We start from the raw sequence: 21805 nt of genomic DNA, 5'->3' as shown, positions 1-21805 counted from the left end.
TTACGCGTGAAAGGTGCAGCGGTAGGCAGGGTTGAGTGATGCCTGGTCACCGCACCGAAAGGCTGCCGCGAACTGCGCCTGGTTGGACACTGGCAAGTTGCAGCGTAGAGCGTTCGCCGGGTAGTTGTAGGTATAGGGGAAATACGGGCTGGATCCACAGAACGAGAAGCAGCTGGCGACATAAAACGCCTGCTCCGGCGTGTAGCCCAGCAAGCCTTTCTTTTCGGGCAGCGTCTCGTACGCCAGCCGGGCCTTCTCGGTTCCCGCCGTGTCGGCGAAAGCCTCCCTGAGGGAGTTTGTGGCATGGAGGGCGTCCCTTGTGATCTCCTCCACCTGCCCGTGGACGCACATGAGCCGGCTGACGAAATTGCTCGTTGAGTTCGGCGTATACCAGTCCATTGGCTCGCCTGTCCTGGTCACATTGGTGAAAAACGGATCGAAGGCCCGCGTGAGCTCCTGACCGAGCATCCTGCCAATGGCACCGTAGGGAATGGCATTGGGCACACCAACGGACGTGAACGGCGGCAGCATGAGGCCAGTTTTGATGACCATGACATGGAACAGCGGTAGGTATTGCGCGTTCGCGCCAATCATATCCTCGTTGATGTCTTCGCGGTGCACGGTCACACTGGGGCCCTCGTTGAGCAGACGCTTGTACTTGTCCATGTGCCGCTGTGACGCATTCAACCACGACTGTAGGAAAGGTTGCGTGAACTGCGGCAGATGGTCGTAGTAATCGTCGAGTGCCGAAGCTGACTTTAAGTGCTCCGGCTCACCGATGACGGGGATGAGACTGGACAGGTGTTTTGAAGCACCATCTACTGTGTTAGTGTCAAACCAGGCGCGGACGTTTTTCTGCGTAGCATTGCGCACACCTTCCCACACCAGTCCAGTTTGCTTGGCCGCGTCGGACAGCTGCAGGCCCTCCCGGAGAAATCTGCTGACAGCGTACGGGGCGATCTGCGAAAAATTAGGTCTTGTTTGTGATTTCGACCGCGCTTATTCTTGAAGGGACACTGAAGTGAATTTGTCAAGCTCCCGTTTTTGCTTGCACTGCGTAGACTGGCTCAAATTAGCCCACTTTTCATCGTTTATCCGGTTGACAAATCGGTAATTATTTTACAAAGCGCCAAAGAAGAAAAACTACCATGCGCGGTTTGCGGCGGCCGCACCAACTAAAGCTGTGACGTTGGGAGGAGCGGGACCGTGATTGGACGATGCCCAAGGTGAGCAACCAAACAAGTTTCGGTTTCGGTTTCGGTTCTGTAAAACACAACCTGTGCGTTGTTGGATGGGCATTCTCAATAACTCAGTAATCATCGTACCGCGCTTCTGCCATGTTGTCAGCTGTAAAAATGCATAAAGATAAGCCTCCCAGGACGGCTTGGAATCGTAGCATTCACTAGCCGAGGCCTACGCAGTGCATGGACGCCCTCCGCGTGCCCGCAGACGCACAAATGTCATGCGCTTCCCCCCCCCCTATTTGGAGCTTGCCTCACTCATGCCTGTACCGTAAAATGCGTGTTCGCACCAGGCCACCAGGCCAAGGGTCTGTTCATTCTGGCCTGTGCCCACTGCCCGCAAGCAGTCGGTGCTTATGGACAGCACGCCAACGAGAACTCGCTAGCGCGCCAGTGCCAGCCTGCGCGCGTTCTGTGAACTAGTTCGTGGAGCCATGAACGTTGCGGCCCAAACAAAGGTGAACTCAATGTAGAAAACATCGGCAGAAAACAAAAAAGTTAACTTACAAAAAAAAAGAAGCACGTACCCGCGGGGATTCGAACTCGTGACTTGCAAAACACTCGGCGGCGACATACCTGCAGCCTTAGACAACTCGGCTACGAGACGGGCTGCGCCGACCATGGTAATATAAGGTATATACAGTCGAACACGGATATATCGAACTCCAAGGGGATCGCGAAAAAATTCGATATATCAATAATTCGATATATAAAACACTCCTATCTGAAGATTATCTGACAAATCCGCACATCACTGAGAGTTTTCTGAAGTCGTGGAAAACGGTAGTTTACCGTTTTGACCCTCAAATCACGGAAACTCCGAACCGCAGCATGATGACCACCGCACTTTATTTATCATTGAAATGTCTTTGAGCTTCGCTTGTTTTTTCTTCTGCGTCGTAAAGGTTGCCAAATTGTCTTCAAGATTACAAACATGCACAAATGAGAAAATCAACGCTGTACACTGTGCCACAACAGAGGCGAATAACGCTGACGGAACCTCGGCTGCAGTAGGCGGTTGGGAACGTTGTCAGTCACTGACTGCCGTTATCTTCAGTATCCGAACCGAACACCTCCCCCATGTGGAGGCGTGCAACGAAGTCGCTTTGCACACGACACGCTCCGGAATAGCCGGGGCGGGTTGTGCTGCATTCGCCTTTACGTCAACGTTGATGTGTGCTTCACCCTCAAAACTACTGCGAGGAATTCCGAACGCCTTTTCAACCAACATCTTTTCAGCAGCCTGCACCCGACGAATTCCAGCCTTCGTTGCTCCGAAATGAATGCCTTGGACAAAACAAATTCACAACGTCACATCGGTCCCCCTGCACGAGCCACCAAACAGCTCAGTCACAGAAAAAGAGTGCCTGCGGTCAATTTCTTTAGCTCCTTTATGTCCTTTCGCCCCAACCACTATCTGCGTTCTAGCTATCATGGAGCTGCCCCTCGTGCTAGCGTGAAAACAGCTGTTGAAGGCCATCAAACGACATAATGCCGCGTACGCCGCCTTTGTCTCACCAAGCCAGGCAGCTCCTGCGATGAGTCGACATTATCATCAACTCCACCCCATCAGAGGAAGCAAACTTTCAGGGGCACATTCGGCGCGGAATTCGATATATCGAATTTGCCCCTGATCAGGAGTTCGATACACGCGCACAACAGCCGTATACTTTTGCATGGGATTTTTAAGGGGATGTTTGCATTGTTCGATATAGACAATAATTCGATATATCCGTGTTCGATATATCCGTGTTCAACTGTATTGTACAACAAGTTTACATTTTTATTTAGTTTTGGCATTTCAAGCAGCTTAGGTGACTATTTGTTGTATTGTGCTCGTGCAGTAAGCGTCCCCCGAGTTTCCGCAATAGCTCACGTCTAGCAATTGCATTTCGTAGACGGAAAAGCGTTCGCAGATGCGTAGTCGTGCTGCTGACCGCTGTGCTTGTTCGCCCAGCGCAAAAAAGTGCTTCCCGCACCCTATTTTTACGCTGTACGGTAAAAATATCAGTTGATTTTATTTCCTTAGTACCTATATTGACTTCGCTGACTCTTCTCCCGCCTTCAAGAGGCCTTATATTTTCCTACGGGCGTACCAGTCAGCGAAGCGTCGCATGTGCGTTTGCGCAGCGCTTGTGTGAAGCGACCTTGACTTGGAGCTAGATACAGTGTACAAACTAACCAAGTAAAGAAAGGCCCATTCTTCCATTCACAAACGTGTCCTGGCCCTGGCTTCGTTTCAACTGAGCGAACGAATTGCGACGACCCGTCGGCGTCCGGCGGACGAAACGCTGGGCCGACTGACTCTGTCTGAAGGCCGGGGAGCCGTGCAGATAGCTCAGCCAATTGCGAGCTCGGCTCCTCTCGACGTCACACGAAAACGCCGCAGAAAATGGGCGAGCGTAAAGAGAGGAGGACAGCATTTTCGAATTAAGTTTTCCACTAAATAAAAGCGCGTAAACGCGCCCAGAGTGGTCGTAACATGGCCTGGGGACCCAGGACTACAATTTGCGCAAGTAATCCCGCAATGTTTACATATCACTTCAGTGTCCCTTTAATGTACGACCTAACACAACATTGCAACCCTTTTATGTGCAGGCTACTACAGATAACTCGTCTAGATACCACAGGCGGTTCACCGTATGTTGCTTTGACTGCATAATGAATACCTGCTCCACCCTGCCGATACGATCATGGCGGAAACTCGCTTGTTCTAATGGAACGTGTGGCTCTAGCAGGAACTTCCACAAAATGCCATTTTTGCTCGATGTAGTGCAGCACTTCTTTCAAACCTGTTCATGGTTTCTGTGCTTAATTGTTACTCCGACTTTCGAAAGTCTCACTGTGCTTCTGTCGAGTCCTTGTTTCCAGCTTCATCGCATCATATACATTGAAAATTGCGCCTCTTCACGATTTCAGGAAATGAACCTCCAACTCCATCTTTACATTGTCGTTACGACATAGCTATGAAATACTTATAAATACGAACTTGGCACTCCTCTCCCTGTTCTTGGGGCTGATCAAGTTTTCCCAGCAGTATGCTTTATAATATCGAAAGAATTAACTGTTGCGCAATTAAGTTCGAAGAATAAATATTGATTGCTGGTGCTTTTTCCGGCTAACAAGGCAACATTACTCTTAATAAATAGCACTTCCTGCTTACAGTCCGAGCAATTGAAATTGGCCTGTCTTTTGCTTGTGAATTGTGTTTTTCCTGAATGAATATGGATGGAGTGACACCTTAACGTATTGGAGTGTTATTCCATTTCAGCTCTTGTCTGTTTAACATTACTTTTCATTGCCAAAAAATACTCTTTAAGGAATTCGCCATCAGAAAAGCATATAATAAAACGTTTTTTTTCTTCAGCGAACCGCGAATTAGCTGACTTTTTTCCAAGTACCCCATTCTCACTACAGTTCCTAGCAGTGTATTTTACCAGCGTCCTCTAAGCAATGTCGAATGAATTTTTGAGAAACATGTCACTGGCAGAGCGCCGTTTCAATGGTCGCGCCGAGTGGACAGTGCGATCCGGAACCTGAAGTTTTCAGATGTGGTTATACGAAGGGAAGCGACAGTATCAACATTCTTACTGCACGTAAAAAATATTCCGCACACCATGCATACGTGCTTTCGCTATGATTCAATACATTACTGGTTTTAACTGTCGAAATTGATTATAGTCAGCTCAAGAAACACACTCCGCGCTACATCGAAGCAACACTCTGGCCGCACATGATCCGAACTTGAGAAATTATAGGACCTTCATTAGTGGATCTTTCAAGCGGGCAGGACGTGTAATCACTTGTTACCGGTTGGGAATGCGAAAGCAATAGCGTCCCATTGGACGCCTCAGTTGTTGAACTTCTATCTCTATTTGTCGAAAGGTTTCAGAATGTTTCAGCTTGAGACGCTAGAATCAACGCGTTCGAGTGACTTCGATCTATTTCCTACGCATTGCGCCGCATTTCGTCACTATTGCCGTGTAATGGGAGAGTGGACGTGCGTGGTGAATGTCGCTGCCCGTACACTAGTTTAACGCCGTTCTTCCGGCCGTACATCATGTGCGGTGTATTGGCGTGGACCGCCTGTCGCTATTGCCGAGCTTGCGCTCGTTCTATCGAACGCTTCGTCCTATATGCCGGCTCCAAGCCACCTGGGGTCGGACCGTTGAACGGATTCCTACGCCGACGCCTGCACTACCTTGTGAATGTGGCTGAATGTGGCCCCGCTCTACAAACTACAGGCTCGGCCCGATGAGCCCATCTTCTCCGGCTTTGCCCCTCGCTCACACTGGCAAAGTTACTTTGCGTTCTAACGCTCTCAGTAGGCACGTTCGGTCGTTCTAGCAATGACCGCATGTGGCTATATTTGTACCCCGCCGTCATACCTTAATTACTCTTCCGTATCCTCGGCCCTGCACACGCTGCACACTCTACGGCGCGTACACGCAATGGCGCTCATTGCGACGAACAAGACGGGTTGAGAGGGGAGGCGAGACGCCACCGCCTTGACTTGACGTCTTTTAAGTAACTAAGAAGGAAGCAGTGTGAACGAAGCCCCACCGACGCCAATACTACAGCAAACTCCCGACTCCTTTGTCCTCGTGTATCCGTGAACCAACGGCAAAAATATCTGCCGACAAGCGCCGTTGTTTACTAGGTTATTAATAATATTCGCAGCACCAATCTAGGCCACTTTCTGGTGCCCCGAACTGTATTCTAAAACACGTGTCTAGCGAAATTATGCGATTTGGAGTCTTATATGATAAAACCTTCCGCACACTTAAAATTCCGTTATGGTTAGCACCTAAGCAATTCAACGCGAAGAGGCATCAGTGAATGCTCGCCCGAATGAAGCAGATGACAGAAGCGAGAGTTAAGTGGGGCACTGGACATGTTGGTTGAATATGCATGATGTATAAACGACAGCGGGTGTAGCTTTCGTCTCCTATTTCGCTGTTGTGTTTTTGAAGTTATCGTACACGCGAGAGTCCCTTAGATGACGTCATTATTGCGCTTGTTAGAGCTCAGCCTGAGGGCGTGTTCCCCTCCAATAGCCAATGAATAAATCAATCCAGAAGCTGCCGCATATCTTATCACAGCTGGGGCAGCTCCCGTGTCGTCGGCTTTATAAGGGGTATGATACGTTGTATAAGAAAAGAAATTAAGTCCATGCCTTGTTCGCCAATCCTAGGCAGTTGACCGCAGATTTCAACTGTGGTGGCAGATGTGGAGGCACACATTCCACAAGGTCTTTCGAGACGCCGCCGTAGAGCTGGACTATGATGCTCCAAGCAGCGTACTGGACTAGGGTGACGTGCCTTGTTGGGTTGCTGCGCAGCACGTCTCCTAGCGCTGTGTCGCTGTTCATGTAAACGAGCACCTGTTCGTCCTTGTCGATCTGTCGATCTTTTGGCAAGTGCTTATTCACGACCCGCAACCAGTCCTCCAACGTCCAGTACTCGTAACTTCCATTGGTCATCTGCTCGAGGGTGCGAAACTCGAGAGCGACATAGGGCCCCGGATAGAGGAGGTAATACAGCGATATGAAGTCCTGGAAGCCAGCAACAATACTCCCCGCCACAGTTGACACCTCTTGTGATCTCGCCCATGGGGCGACCTTTGAGATGCACTGCTCAATGACTGTGACGTCCTCGAAGCCGTCGTTCGTGGATGGTATGTTCATAGTCAGTAGAAGGCCGTACCTGCTGTCCGTCTTGAGGTACGGCACTAGGGTAAGGCTGAACGGCGTCGAGAGGCCGTACTCGAGAGACACGCCCACAAGGAAGTCGAGTGTGTCGAAGTCGCTGGAAAAATTGGCGGAGGGCCAGTGCAGGGTGAACTTTTTGAACACGTCCAAGAGGACCTGCATAGATGCGGCAGTGGGGCATCGTTAAGTTAGGGAGGAAAAATCCTGCACACAAACAAACACCTCTGTTAGCGTTAGGCCTAGAGTGGTCGGCCAGTCCGAGAACGCAATTGGTCAGTATAATAAATATGTAGGAGGATATATCATTGAAGCGAACGACTAGACAAAAGTAAATACTAAAACAGAAAAACAGAAATATATAAAGCCAGAAATGTATTACACAACAAAGCATAAAATGATCATGAAGCCCAAGACTACAGAAATACAACTCGTAGTGAATATAAAAATTAAAAATACCGAAATTAAACATCCGTAAAGAACTTTTTTCATGTTGAGTAGAGCTCTCGTGTGGGGAATACGAAAAGCACAATTGGTGGCTATCTCACCCATGGTGGCCGGTGACGCTCACGTCCAATACTGCAATCACGAAACGCGCCCGCGGTGATAGCCAAGATGCTTGCTTTCTCTGCACACCGCGCTTCTCTCTTTTTTAACTTCATGCGCGAATGTCGCTGAGTGCGCGGTTGAAAAAATTTCCCATCTTTTCCTATGTCGGTGATTGACAGTTTGATGATTTAGCGCTTCTGTAGCGGCCCCAGAATGTCAGCCAATATATGATTGGAGCTGAGCTCGTCGCCCCTAACGTATCCGTTAGGCTATGTTCAGACTATCGACGCAAAAACCACATTGCCATCTACACACATAACAAAATGGGGCGTCACTCAGATCGTTTGGCTGAGACGTGGAATGACGTCGTTCTTTCAGTTTCAGTTACAGTTTATTAGTTATTCCATAAAGATGGTACAGTAATAGTATTATACAGACGAGGGTCGTAAAGTAAAAAAATATAACGGGACCCTCAATGAATAACAGCTACCCATAAATGTGATCAAGTACACAAGCAACTTCTAATACGAGTGCACGGCAATCAATTACCCAATATATAATTCTTTAAAGTTATTACGATAGTTGCGGCGATATTCTGGGCCCGGCCTTAGAAGCGCGATCTGCGATAAGTGCGAGCTAGCGAAACAAAAGGCGTGCCCGCAAGGCCATGCGAAGATAGAGGTCGTGGGAAAGCTCTATTGAAAGAAAAACAAAGAAAGAGATGCTAATTTAAATTCAAAGAAAGCAAAAAAAAGCAACAGAAGGCCTGCAGGTATTTCCTTCGTATCAACAGATAAAATTCCATGGAAACCTTGGGCAATATAGTCAGCCGAATATTTATTTTTCAAAGCAACTACGACGAAAAGCGCATTGAGAGGCAGTCGAACCGCCATGGCAACCACGCGAACCAGTGCAGCAGAGAAGGAAGTGAGGAGCACGGACCGAGGGAACAGAACAAAAGCGCTTATCAGCTTTTTAGTATGTACCAATTTGCTCAGCTTTGGGTGTTGCCAGTTGCGACTGGCAGCGGTGTGCCTGAGTTAATCCTTGGAATCTGCCTACTGATACTACTAATGAGATCCCTATTAATACCAATAATTTATCTAGAAATCTCAACAAATATTACGCCCTCGCACTCGCCAAGGAGTCCATGACGCAACATTGCCCGACCATTTTGCGGAGCGAACAACTAACACCGGTACGTGGAAAGGCGTCGCGTGATTGCTCTGGAAACCTTTTACAGCTACTTTTAAACATGCCTCCACGAGCGTTTTGCCGCCACAGGCAAGACTCTCGTTGGTGCGTACCTTCAGGTCGTCCCTCTCATCGTCGAAGACCTTGATGCACTGCTGGAAGCCGCGCACAGCCTTCGTGACGCTGGCGGGTGAGGAGGCCGGTGGCGCCTGTTTGAGCGCGCCCATCAGGAAGGCGGTGATGCGGAACTGGAGCATGTGAATCTGGCTGGAGTCGTGAACTAAGGACGGGTGGTTGCGGTCCCAGTTGTCGCATACGTGCTCGTACAGGTTATCGCAGGGGTCGGTGTCGGGAGCAACGCTCGCGGCCAGCTCCTCTTCGTAGTCGAAGCAGCGGATCGGGTGGTCGCACCAAGGGTTAGCGGCAAGCGTGGTCTGGTCCACGAAGTAGTTGCAACCGGCTAAGACAGCGCCGAGCAGCAACACAAGCATGCACTTGCGGTAGCCCATGTCACCGGAGACCGCTGGAACCGAATCGAAGCTACCCGAATGCCGAAACGATGGTGACAATGGAGACGACGATGAAGTGAGGATGTTGCGCTTGTTTGCATTTTTATTCTGGCTTATCTGTCTGCTACAGGTGGCTCGAATTACTAAGGAGTTAATATATATTTCTAGTTTTTCACAGTAGACTATATTCTCACGCTTTTTTGTGTGAAAAAGAAAATATTCTTCCAGTGCAATAAATGAATGTTTCAGCGCACTCAGTCATTTAGCCTTGGTCTATCATCATTATAATCATCATCATCATCATCATAAACAACAGCAACGCCACCAGAACACCATCATCGTCGTCATCACACACGAGAAGTGTCAGTTCACAACAGCACATTTTATGGGTGAAGCAAGAAACAAAAGGATGCAAATAATTAGGCCGTAGTTTATTTCTGCAACTTGCAACATTATTGTACAATTTATCACAAATAAAGTGTACCGAAATATGTACCGGAGCATTACGGTACACTTCCGGTACCAGCACTTTCGGTACGGGTATCGGTTTACCGGTACTTCCAAGGCACTTTAGCGTAATATACCGGTAAAGTGTTCCGGCATATGTACAGGAATTCTCGTGGAATTTGTTCGGAATTGTCTACTTCAGATTCGGTTTTCATTCCCTGCAACAGGCGGTGCTTTCGGCGTTATGATTGGTTGCACATTCGCTATAATTAAACGCCATCCATGGTTAAAACAGCGCAAGGGACAGGGCGAGAAAAGCTGACAAGGACGGGCGCTGCACACTTCGTACACTCAAAAGTCAGCTGCAGAATGGTCCGGATAAGCTGTCCAGCATTGCATAGGGTGAGAAGGTATCGTACAATTCAGTGCCAAAGGCCGAGCCGAGACATAGTAAGCAGTGTTAAACACGCTGCTCCGGACCTGTGATGCTCGACTGTGAGGCGTTTTGGCCGCACCTGCGGCACTCGCCGGGCTCGCCTGTGTACTACGCACTGTGTTGTTAAATGCGGGTTCCACAACATGCCGTACGTTGCCCAATTCTACACCTCGTCGGTGAAATCTTGGTATCCATGTTGCCCTCAGGCGAAGATGCTGGTGTTTACACGCAGTCTGCAGACTCACCTATGAAATAAAGAAGGCTGCGGCGCCAACTCACGTGATAGCGTTGTAAGTGCTGTGTAGAAAGCGTTGTCTAAATAAGGTAAAATATCTACAAAAGAAATAATTCCATCGCGGAGAGAGAGAGAAAAAAACTTTATTAAATCAAAGAAACGCTTCCTAGACTCGAGCCTTCATACTGCGACGCGCCATTCGTATTGCACTGCACCACTGAAGGAAGGAAGGAATAGTATAGGAAAGGCAGGGAGGTTAACCAGAATACTGAGCCACACAAACGGCCTGCTCTGAGCTGCACTGAGCCATAAGTTCGGTTTCATCATACCCACCTGCACATGTCCGGCTACAACTCATGGAGAGGGGCTGCTAACACGTTTTAAAATGGTAAAAGAAAGATCACCGCTAATTTTGGGTTAAATATTATGTTATACTAAATCTGGCAAGTTGTGGGGCCGCTGCCGTTGGAGTAGGTGGTAGACAAAACATTCTGGCCAGTTACACGCCTATGAAACCTGCTGAAACATGGCCGTGGTGTTCGGCACTTTGGTGACCCTCTCCCGCAAAGGCCGAGGTCGCTCACAACGCCACTCGCCGCGGTATGTACCTACTCGAAGCTTACCCACGGAGGTGTGGTAGTTTATCCGCGCATGCAGCCTTATGTGAAATATGCTGCCCTCTCGCCGCCTCCACGAGGGCGGTGCCATGTTCAATGGTTGAACCGGAAAGTGGGGCAGCTAGCTGCAAAGAGTGATGTGCGCTCTTGCGTGTGCGGTCGATAAAGAAGCCCACATACTGTTACATACCAGGCTGCACACAAATTCGGAACAAGGATGCTGAAGGGAGACCCGAAACAACTATAGAAATAAATGTATTATTGTTTGTTGTGTCATCGCAGGTGCCGCAAGGACCGTGGACATTGCTACTTCCTCTTGTATGCGGGCTGCGTGAGCTGCGAATCGTATCTGTTGTGCCTTCGTTCATGTAACAATCACAAGAAGAATCGCTATCCCTGTGATACGAAAGGTGTTACCAAAAAAATGAAGGAAGCTCAGACTAATGCGGAAGGCTTCAAGGTAGCACAGCTGTATGCAGCAGTACCGCTTTTCCCTTTTCGCCTCACGGCATTATTTAACTTGGCTGCTGTACGAGAGACCACCGATGTCGGTTCGTCTTCCTCTATGGCCCACGGTTCTGCGCCGCACGTGGCGTTCTTTCGTGGCGTGCGCTCATCTTCTTCCGCCACGTCCCGCGCACGTCTCCTTTCCCTCCAGACCGGGCCGCTGCTCCGTGCCTGTCACTTGCGGAAAGGGACGTGGTTTGACCTCTAGCGCTCAAGGGCAAAACTGGGCCCTCTTGCATGAACACACGCTTATTGGCAGTCGTATTCAAGGTGTAGTCTTATTCACGGATCTCAAAGGGTCAGCGAATAAGATTCCGACTAGTGCGCTTGCTCGAAAGCGCTCAGGCCAGGCTACAGAGCGGTCTTATTGAAGACTATAGGGAAAGCCGGTACCTAGACGAGGACGAGAGAGGCCCTAAGGGAAAAATGAGGAATACGCAGCCAAACTGCTTGTCGGAGTCGCCGGTGTTGGGCAAGCGTTTATTTCGAACCATGATTGGATAAATTCAAGAAAGGCTAACCATCAGGTTGAACCTGATGGTTAGCCTTTGGGCCTTGTCCCAAATACGTAACAATGACCTGCCATCCTTGGTAGGCCGACTCACGCCTCCAAGCCTCGGTCGAACGGCCGCGTAAACGAAGTCATAAACATAGATCGTTTGCTTCGAAGCGTGGGCCCCAGAATCCCTCTGGGCTGACGCGAAAAGCATCCACGTCGTCTCCCGTTGTCGCTACACCAGTCGTACTTTTCATCTCACCGCGAATAACAAAGTTGCGTATTGGCTTCGGGTTTATCCTCGTATGCTCGAATGAATCGAGCATTCCAGCGGCTCACGCCGCCTGGAACGGCGACACGATCGAAAAAACCCGCTGCCCAGCCGGCAGCTCGCTTAGCGGAGGCTGCAGCTGTGAAAAATCGCGCTGTATATTGTAGCCGAATGTTGTTATCCTGCATGCTGCTGTTGCGCGTAAAACATCCCAGCTGCTCAAGCAGAATGCGCAATCAAAATACAAATCCAAACAATCAAGCTCCGTAACCGCCACTTTCCAAAAGACTGGTGGAAAGGCGTGAAGTCGGCGCAGCTTGTCTTTGAAAATGCGATTTTATTAACGCTCTCGGGCAGAGGTATTGCAGGCTGCATGCGTTTTGCTGTTGTGTATATTTTGGTGGCACATTGCAGGTCTATTGTGAACGGCTATTTGCTGTTTCGGAGTAAATGGGCGTGATTTCATAAAACAATATATTTGCTACGTCGTTTTCGTGCCGCCGTTTCATAGCTACTGTGGCGACAGCCGACATAGCCATGGAGGAAAGAAAAGGTTTAGCTGACGATCACCCGCGTCCGAGGTTACTTTTTGCTAGTTCCTCTTTGATTTACCCGCTCGAAGTCGCAGCGGTGCGGAGCAAGTAAACCACTTCTCTCATTGTTGCTCCCTTCCTGCTTCCACCCTGCGCGACCAGATGCGCGCATGCGCGACAACTGGAGATTCAGCGTCTAAAGGTCCAACGAGACGAAAGACACAACGAGACGAAAGGTCCAACAGTAGATATTCCGTCTCGTTGGATCTTTTGTCTTGTCGGACATTCAGGCTCGATTGGACCTCCCGTCTCGTTGGATCTTTCGTCTCGGTGGACATGCAGCCTCGATTTGACTTTTCGTCTCGTTATATCTTTAGTCTCGTTGGACATTCAGGGTCGATTGGACCTTCCGTCTCGGTGGATCTTTCGTCTCGTTGGACATTCAGGCTCTTACTATAAATTGATGTCAGGAGCACACTAAAGGTACCTTGAATGCCCTCTACCTCTATGTGGTTGGGTGACCTTCTGCATGTTCACATGCAGTCTTTTTTATACGATAATTCGAAGTAAAATCTACGTCTGGCACCTCTTATTGCCGTCATAAAATTTGAGTCTGCTTGCGATGCTATTGACGAAAACAAGCTTGGTCACGAGTACGTTGCTGAGAGTGCCTAAAGAGGACTTGTTTTTTCATTAGTACCTGTTTTATTATTCGGATAACCTGTAAGGGTTTCTGTTGTTTTTTGTGTGTGCAGTATTTTCAGGGAAAAAATAGTGTTCCCGAGCTCCATGCGCATGGCAACACATGACCGCTAAGCAAACAAGCGAACAGTCACGTGCTCTTTCATGCAAAAAAGGAGGCTGCTACGACAGTCGCCTGACACTCACCGCATATACGCGTGCGAGTGTCTGTCAACTGCTCGCAGCCCGTAAGAAGCGGCCGACGCGGATGAGGGCTGTATATTTTCAGTTCGGTCTCATCAAGGCGTCAGTTTGATGTGTCATTTGTCATCCAGGATTTCACATATTAATCAGTTGTTGAGTTAAAACATCCAACTTGAATATCTTCCATTCTGGTACATCGTTTAAATATCGCGTCCACTTCCAAAAACAATGTAATTGCGCTTTTCCGTGCCACATGCGCAAGCCGAAATTCTGACCATGTGGAAGCGCAATATTTTGGATGTGTTAGAGTTCCGGAGGCTTTGAGGGCGCGTCAGAAAAATAGGTCATTGCTTTGTGCATGGCTGACTCTGTCTACTAGCTGTTCCAATTGGCAGCCGCAATATGGTAAGTATATAACAATAGACAAACAAATTAAAGTTTTCCAGCAAAGAATATAAGGAAGTCGAGCTGTGAAGCTGATCTAGAGGCGTCATTATTCAGCGAGTCCAATGAAGCATGAATTAAATCAGACCAGAGCAAGACCGAAGACAGAGCTAGCTGAAATTTACGCGTATCTTGTGCATGCGCTGCGCTTCTTTGAATCCTTTCTTGTTGACTTTCGCAAAATTAATATTTTTGGCGATTGTTTCAAACGCAAACATTGATAAATTCTGCGTGATCATGACTTCAAGAGAAGTTGGCACAATTTTTTCTCACATTAAGGGTTGTGCAAGAAAACTCAACAAGCAAAAACGCGCCACAAGTTTCAATATGGCTCCCTTTCTCCCCAAGGCGCACTTATGGTAAGTAATGTGGCTCATTAATTTTGGCTCATTGCATGTGTTAAGCTCTAGCCTATTTCACTTCCAACCACTTTTTATTCAGTCCCCTTAAAATAGGGCGTTCGCATGAGAACAGCTTCTACAACAATATTTAAACATATAAATACTTTCCAATGCTCCCTTGGCCCTAAAAATGCATAACGGTGTACACCAACAATCTGCGTTTGTCTTTCCAAAAGTTTTGCGCTATAGCAATTAACTGAAAAATGCGATGACCAGCGTTGCCCGTAAAATACACCATAGAAACAGGAAAGAAAATGGAGAGCTACAACAGATATTTTCCATTTAGTCCCGAATTTGTTCCCACTTTACACTTCTTACCACGCAGGAACATGAAAGGCAAATATTTTCACCATATAGGCTCAGAGCTTCTTCAAGCCTTCGGTAAAACTATATTTGGTTCTCTTGATTGTGCATATTGTGCACGTGTCGCACTAATGCCGGTAAATACTTTATTGCAGTAATTCTATCTATTTACACTTCTGAGTAATCGACAGGTATAAGCTTTAGAACATAGAAAAAAACCGTCCTTAAAGCTTATTTAGAACGTACGCATCGGAAAGCGAAATCCGCAAAAGGAACATAAGTTTAGGTTTCTGTTCAGTCGACCAGCGTAACAAGGAAACTAGTATAAAATTGCGCGTGAAGACTAAGAGGAAATAGCAACCTGTGCACATACATACTCGGAATTTCAGTGAAATCCCGGCTGCCACGTATTCATAGTTGTCTTTCAGTTTTGCTTTGTTCAGGCCTTTACCTGCCTCTTTTTTAGAGGGGTTAAGAAGGCCAAATGCAACAGTATAATTCGATAAAGCCAGCCTTTGGTCACCCACTAAACTCCATATTAGCCCTGAAAGACGTTTTTCTTAACCGAAAAACAATTCGAACATTTGAAAAAAAAAAAGATTGAAATTTTACGCCACACCACGACAGCGGTGACGTAATAGAGAAATACCCAAACTCTTCGTTTCAAGAGCCCCACAGTGTTTAATTGCGAACATGCCCACAATACGTTTAATTTACTTTAGCCCGTCTCCCCCTTATGTTTAATTTACTGCACACACCGGCAGCTCAATGTGCAAGGTAGTGACTGCGCTACTGAGCACAAACTTGATTGATTGATTGGAGGGTTTAACGCGCCGACGCAACGCAGGCGATGAGGCGCGCGGTAGTGGAGGCTCCGGATTAATTTTGACCACCTGGGGATCTTTAACGTGCGCCGAAATCTCGTACACACGGGCGTTTTTGCTTTTCGCTTCCATCAGAAAAGCTTCGGCCGCGGCCGGGAATCGAACCCGCGACCTCGTGCTCAGCAGCGCAACGCCTTAGCCACTGAGCCACCGCGGCGGGTTGAGCACAAACTTGTGGTTGGTGACTACGTAGGGTAACGTAGGAGACGCAAAAGCATCAGTATGTATGAATTTGAGCGCCCGTTATAGACGTCATCAGTGAATCCGTAGCCCTCCAGCATGCATGGGTGTCCGCAAATTACTGGCTGCATATTTTGTTTTGAAATCCCTGTTTTGACACATGTTTATTATTTTCATAATGCATATCGGGATGATGGATACCGCTGTCTGGTATTGCTCTCGGACCGTTCTCGGATGGAGTAACATACAACCATTGAGGGATAGACAAAATATACTTGAAACGAAGGAGCGAACAAAATAGAAAGCGCAAGCCGCCGATGCTGCTTGAATGCAATTATTTATTCTAAAAGCGGTTCAGATAAATTTGTGTGCTCGTTAATTCTAGCCAACCATTAAGGAGTGCTCCAGCTAACTCTAAAAGATAGCCCATGCGTTGGTAAAAAAATCAAAGAAGCAGAAGTTTGTTTTTCTAGCTTAAGAGTAATTGGCGAAATTTTGTGATTTCCGGGGTAGTCTCACACGGCATTAATGACACGATGGTACTCTGTGCCTCGAACAGATTTCCGTACTAAAACCCACACTTTATTTTTGTGTTGCGGTGAACCTATTTTGAGAAGGTTCACGGAAGCTATCCGGTACATCACGTTCATATGCAACGCTTTATATTGACGCAAAAGTGAGGCCTACATGCGACTACCTCCTCTGTCACAGCGCTAATTTTATTAACGTAGTGTAACGTTTGGCACAACGCACTTGAACGTATAGTTATCGGCTTAATCTTAAAAAAAAAATCGTATGCGTATCTTGAATGAAACAATGGGGCCTGAATATTGTCGGACCCTTCGTCTCAGTAGACCTTTCATCTCGCTGGACATATTGGCTCGATTAGACCTTCAGACTCGGTGGAAATTTCGTCTCCTTGGACATTGAGGACACAAGCGACAAGTAGATATTGGTCGTCGCTGCAGCCGCCATCCGCCGCTGCTGCCGAAGCAAGATCGGTGCGCTAGAGAGACCATGGGGCTCGCGCGCGCGTCGTAGCATTGTAGCGTTCTGAAGACCACAGAACAGGTGATGCCCCATCCACAGGGACGAATCTCAGCAAGAAATGATTTTGCTTCGTGTTAGCAAAAGCTGAGACACTCGTTCGTAAACCGTGAAGAGAATGTGAACAACAACGCTGGTGTCGTGCAAAGAGCTGCACACCTAAGTGTACCGTGCTTGATATCAACTTTTGATACCGTACCTCACTGCTTATCGCTCACGGTGCGTTTGTGCTCGGTCGCATTTTCATAACATGATTAAAGTGTTGAAGGGCGCATTGAGCTGCCGTCATACTGTCCGAGCAGCGTACGTCTACACGGCTGCGCGCCGGCCTCAGGGAGCCCTCGGGCAGCGTAAAGGCAGCGGGGTCATCACCTGAGCGGCTGGGAGCAGCGAGGGGACGAAAACATCAGCACCCCCCACCCCCCCCCCCCCCCCCTGATCTGCGCTGTTGCCATGTCGATTACTACGCCTCCAAGCTCAAGATGACAGTGGCGTGATTGTGGAAATTACAACTCACTATTTCCGGCCAAGGCTCGCCATTGGAGGATTTGGCGCTTGTACTACAATTTGCCGGGACGCTGGGTTGAAGGCTAAGATGCCGCCGACGATCCCCCATTCACACCGCACGCTCAGCCAAAGCCTTGGCTCGGCAGCCCGATGTCTGCTCCTGACAAATATGGGGCCGCAGACCATTATTCCGGCCCATTATTAATTCATGTGAGGGCGAAAAAAAAGTCGCGCTACCCGCGAAAAGCAAGCACACGCCCATAGCGCACAGCGAAAGTTGAAAACGGTGGTTGGCTGCAGCCGTCGCTCCCAGAACAAAGTAGGTAAGCCTTGCGGCTTCCCTCGCCGGTGTTGTCTGGCCCTTTCTACCTTTTCTCCCGACGGCGCTTCCAAAGATCTCCGCGGAACAGGCATTTATTGGTTCGACGCAGATGGTAAGCGCAGCCGCGCGGCATTTTTCGGCACTTCTAGTGCTTCTTTACTCGTTTTTTACGGTATGGAGGTCGATCTTTAAGGTGAAATGGCCACCCACGTCAGCATAAGCCCTCATTCACACAGCCGTTTTCACCCTGTCACGTCACCTTCACGTCACCGTCTTCCGACGGCTTCTCGGGCGATTTCTCGCCGAAAACGGTGCGACGGTGACGGGAAGCCGACTTCTAGGTTTGCGCTTCGTCAACGCGACGGGACTATACCCCGCGGTACACCTTTTAATAAGTAAAGAAATTTTTACGGCTAAATTTCGCGAAAAGGGGCGAACAAGCCATTTCTTTTACTTTTCAGAATAATCACGCTCAATTCTAGGCTAAACTGATCACTAGGCAGACGACCCTGTCTTCTGACGGAGAGCTCCAGTACGAACGCTACACCGCTTACGTCTCGGTCGCGGTTTCTCGACGTGATGGTGCCGTGACGGAGAAGGTGACGGCTGTATGCAAGTAGGCCAAAATAGTGAATGAGACTGCTCGGAACAGGCTTATTCACAGTCTTATCCCAATCCTATTTAGAGTCTCATTCGCTGTCGTATAAGTTTCTGGAAAGTGTCTTATAGCCTAAGGAACATAGGACCCCGAATAAGACTGCCAATAAGATTAAACTGCGAATAAGACTTTCTTACTAGTCTTCGAGTAGGCGGGCCCAGGGCCCGCTTGCATGAACAAATGTGCTTATTGGCAGTCTTATTCTCATTCTAGTCTTATTCACGGACTTCAATAAGTCCGCGAATAAGATTCGGATTGGTTCGCTTGCTCGAAAGCACTCAGGCAAGGATACGAGCGGTCCTATTGAAGCCTATACGGACAGCCGGTGCCTAGACGAGCACGAGAACGTTCCATAGGAAATAGCGGGGGTGCACCGCAAAACTGCTTGTTGCCCTGCCTGTGTTGGGCCAGCATCTTTTTCGAACCATGATTGAATAAATTCAGAAAATGCTGACCATCAGGCGGCGTATTTGGGCCTTGTCACATATACACTCTAAGAAGACGAGGAGTGCAGAGCACTCTGTCTAGGAGTAAAAACTTTTGTCCCATATTTCACTCCCTTTGGAAGCATTGGGCTACTCTTCTGAGGAGTAGCTCGTGGCGGCCAAACGCGAGGCGAAACACTCCTCGTGGGATTTACTTGCTGCTGTCGAAGCGGAGTACTTGAACCCTGTATGGGAAGTGCTATGCCATGTACAAGGCAGCGTTCCGTCACTCCCTTTAGGCATGAATAAGCTATATTGGTTTCGGCGTTCCGGGATACTGCAGACGGGTACTACTACTCTCTCGTGAAAAGCATCTCGTTACGCCTCAAGAGCGTTCTGCTATTCTCCGCGAGACAGCGTGTTTTCGTTCCGCCTGCTACTGCCCCCCCCCCCGCCGCCCCCCCCCCATTTCCACGATGGTACTATAGGCAGTTACAAGCAAACAAAACAGGACAAGCCATTTTGAAACATGGAAAAGAAGAAAAAACAAGGTTAGACTTTATTTTTCAAAAAAATACCACAACAATCGGTTCATTCTGCAATTTCACACAAAAAGCAATTTATTTTGAATTAAAATATCACAGCATAAAAACTGTTCTTACTCCACTTGCACACAGGAGACGTAGCGCCTATTTAGGATACACCCAAGAAAAGTTCACAAATAAAAATGCAGCAAAGCAATTCATAACACTGAAATACAAAAATTAAATTAAGACAATAAAAATGACCTTAACACCCACAAATAAAAGGGTACTGACATTAGCACGAAAAGGTCAGTAGAAATACAGCAGTGGGAAAATAGTTAACAGTGTTAACATAAAACAAAGTGGCCTCAGTACATCAGTGAGTGCTTCACATGGACTGGAAAGCCAGCTCTTATTTAGGACACATCAAAAACATTTACAAATAAATTTTGCGAAGCAAAAATCTTGGACTAAAACTATTCAGCGTGGATTATTATTAGCGCATTACAAGGTGCAATCAACACAAAGATACAAAGCCACTGACACGGAAACTTTGCAAGAGATATGTTGGTGGGACAATAGGAAACCACCGGAAACATTGCCACTGGGTTTTTCAGGGGGGTGGTTCTCAAATGAGGATGCGCTAGTAAGATTTAAAAAAGGCATAACTTGGTATTAAAAACAAATACGTTCGAGCTGATTGCTTCATAATGTTGGTGTCGGCCTTCAGAACAGTACCGACAAGGGCACCGTGCTTGAGCCGAAGTAACGTCTACAGAACCAAGAAGGTGCGCTTCCCCTTTGAAAACACAGACAGCAGCAATGGGAACTCATCCACGATGTCCAAGGATGTGAGGAGAAGTGTCTTGAATGTGACGGCCACCCCTGCTGACGCCTCAGGGATCTCGTTCTCTCTCAGGAAAAAAAAATCTTCGGGCAAGTACCGTCTTCCCGTGGTTCCTACATAGGAAGAAAGAGGGGGACAGCAAAGATAACGTCTACAATAAAAAAAAAATTGACGAGTTTGACGACGTGATAGATTAGTTTTTGCGCCGAGAGAACGCATTGAACCCGTATTGGAATGCAATACTGCTTGGCGCAGTCACCAGTCTACATGCGAATGTGCGGTGACCTTGGATGTAGCCACGCTCATTGTGCCACTTGGCCAATGTCATGTCAGACAGCGCGCCCTACAGCTGTCTGCCTACGCAATGCGCCCCAAACCCATTACTGCTTACGTGTCCGTAGCTTCTATTGTTTACCCCGCTATCGTTCCCGGTATAAAAACATTTCACAAAATTTAAGTAAAGAGAACTGTTTTTGTAACGTTATAATCCCTGATTAATTTGCATAGGATTTTGCCCTCAGCCGACTGCAACGTACGGCCCATTATACGTTCACAAGTACAGCGTGTAAAAGTTGCTATGGGTCATATAGCTACTGTTTTCTTCATTCTCGAGTACGCTTCGTTCCATGCACGCTGCAGATCGCAACATCTGATGAGAACCAATAGGCTCGTTATTGAACGATCAGAACGCTCGAACATTAAACCACACGCAGCGACGGCGACAACCGATGCGAAAAAAGTAACGTAATGGGTACAACAAACACTATGGGCGACAGCGACAAACGAAAAAAAAATAATGCATTGCTGCCAATGCCATTCGTCGTCGTTGATGCAGCTCGCTCGTGGGCTGCTTCTGGCCGGTATAAGCCCGCGACGGCGACGCCCCGTCGCCTGCCGCAGTTGCCGCCGTCAGCGGCCTGTGTAAAAAAATTCTGTCTGTGCCGCCTACAATACCTGTTTGCCGTACCCAATGAGTTAGTTTTCTCGCGTCGCTCATCGGCTTAGACGCATGTAGTTACCCCTTAACAGTGCGGGGCGTACGCCCCGAAAAGTCCCATCTCCGTTCATCCTGCCCTCAATCAAAACGCAAAAAACCTAAACCCTGTCAGCACAGCATTTCAGTCTGCTGCTGTTCACGCGGCGGTCACTAAAATTATTGTAATTTTAATGACGGCCACGCGCTAGACGCGCTCCTATCACTCAGCCTTTTGTACGAAATTCTTTGGAGCCGCGCAGGTCGCCACAGATATACTGCACGGCAGCCACTCTAACCCTAGCCGCCGAGCTAAGAGTACAAATCAAAACGCAAAAAACCTATCTGGACAGGATTTCAGTCTGCTGCAGTAGGCGCGGCAGTAACTAAAATCATTGTAATTTTAGCGACTGCCACGCGCTAGGCGCGCTCCTATTACTCAGCCTATTGTACGAAATTCTTTGGAGCCGCGCAGGTAGCCACAGCTACTGCACGGCAGCCACTGTAACCCTAGCCGCCGAGCTAAGAGTACAAATCAAAACGCAAAAAACCTGTCTGGACAGGATTTCAGTCTGCTGCAGTACACGCGGCGGTAACTAAAATCATTGTAATTTTAATGACTTCCACGCGCTAGACGCGTTCCTATCACTCAGCCTTTAGTAC

At 48.1% G+C, this 21805-nt stretch overlaps 1 protein-coding gene across 1 annotated transcript; it reads right to left on the bottom strand.

Annotated features, from left to right (window-relative positions):
• Positions 1–9200, bottom strand: LOC144148411 (endothelin-converting enzyme-like 1). The gene is made up of 3 exons (XM_077679946.1): positions 8805–9200; positions 6418–7107; positions 1–960 (listed from the first exon to the last, which is right to left on the bottom strand). The coding sequence occupies exons 1-3, from the start codon at positions 9198–9200 to the stop codon at positions 1–3; spliced, it is 2046 nt and encodes a 681-aa protein (XP_077536072.1).
• Positions 9201–21805: the final 12605 nt, after the last annotated feature.

Source organism: Haemaphysalis longicornis, unplaced genomic scaffold, assembly GCF_048455015.1.
Source record: "Haemaphysalis longicornis isolate Haplotype H1 unplaced genomic scaffold, Haemaphysalis longicornis Haplotype H1 scaffold_8, whole genome shotgun sequence".
NCBI classification, from domain to species: Eukaryota; Metazoa; Arthropoda; class Arachnida; order Ixodida; family Ixodidae; genus Haemaphysalis; species Haemaphysalis longicornis.
The sequence above is the reverse complement of the archived record's forward strand: the minus strand, read 5'-3'. Positions and strand labels throughout refer to the sequence as shown.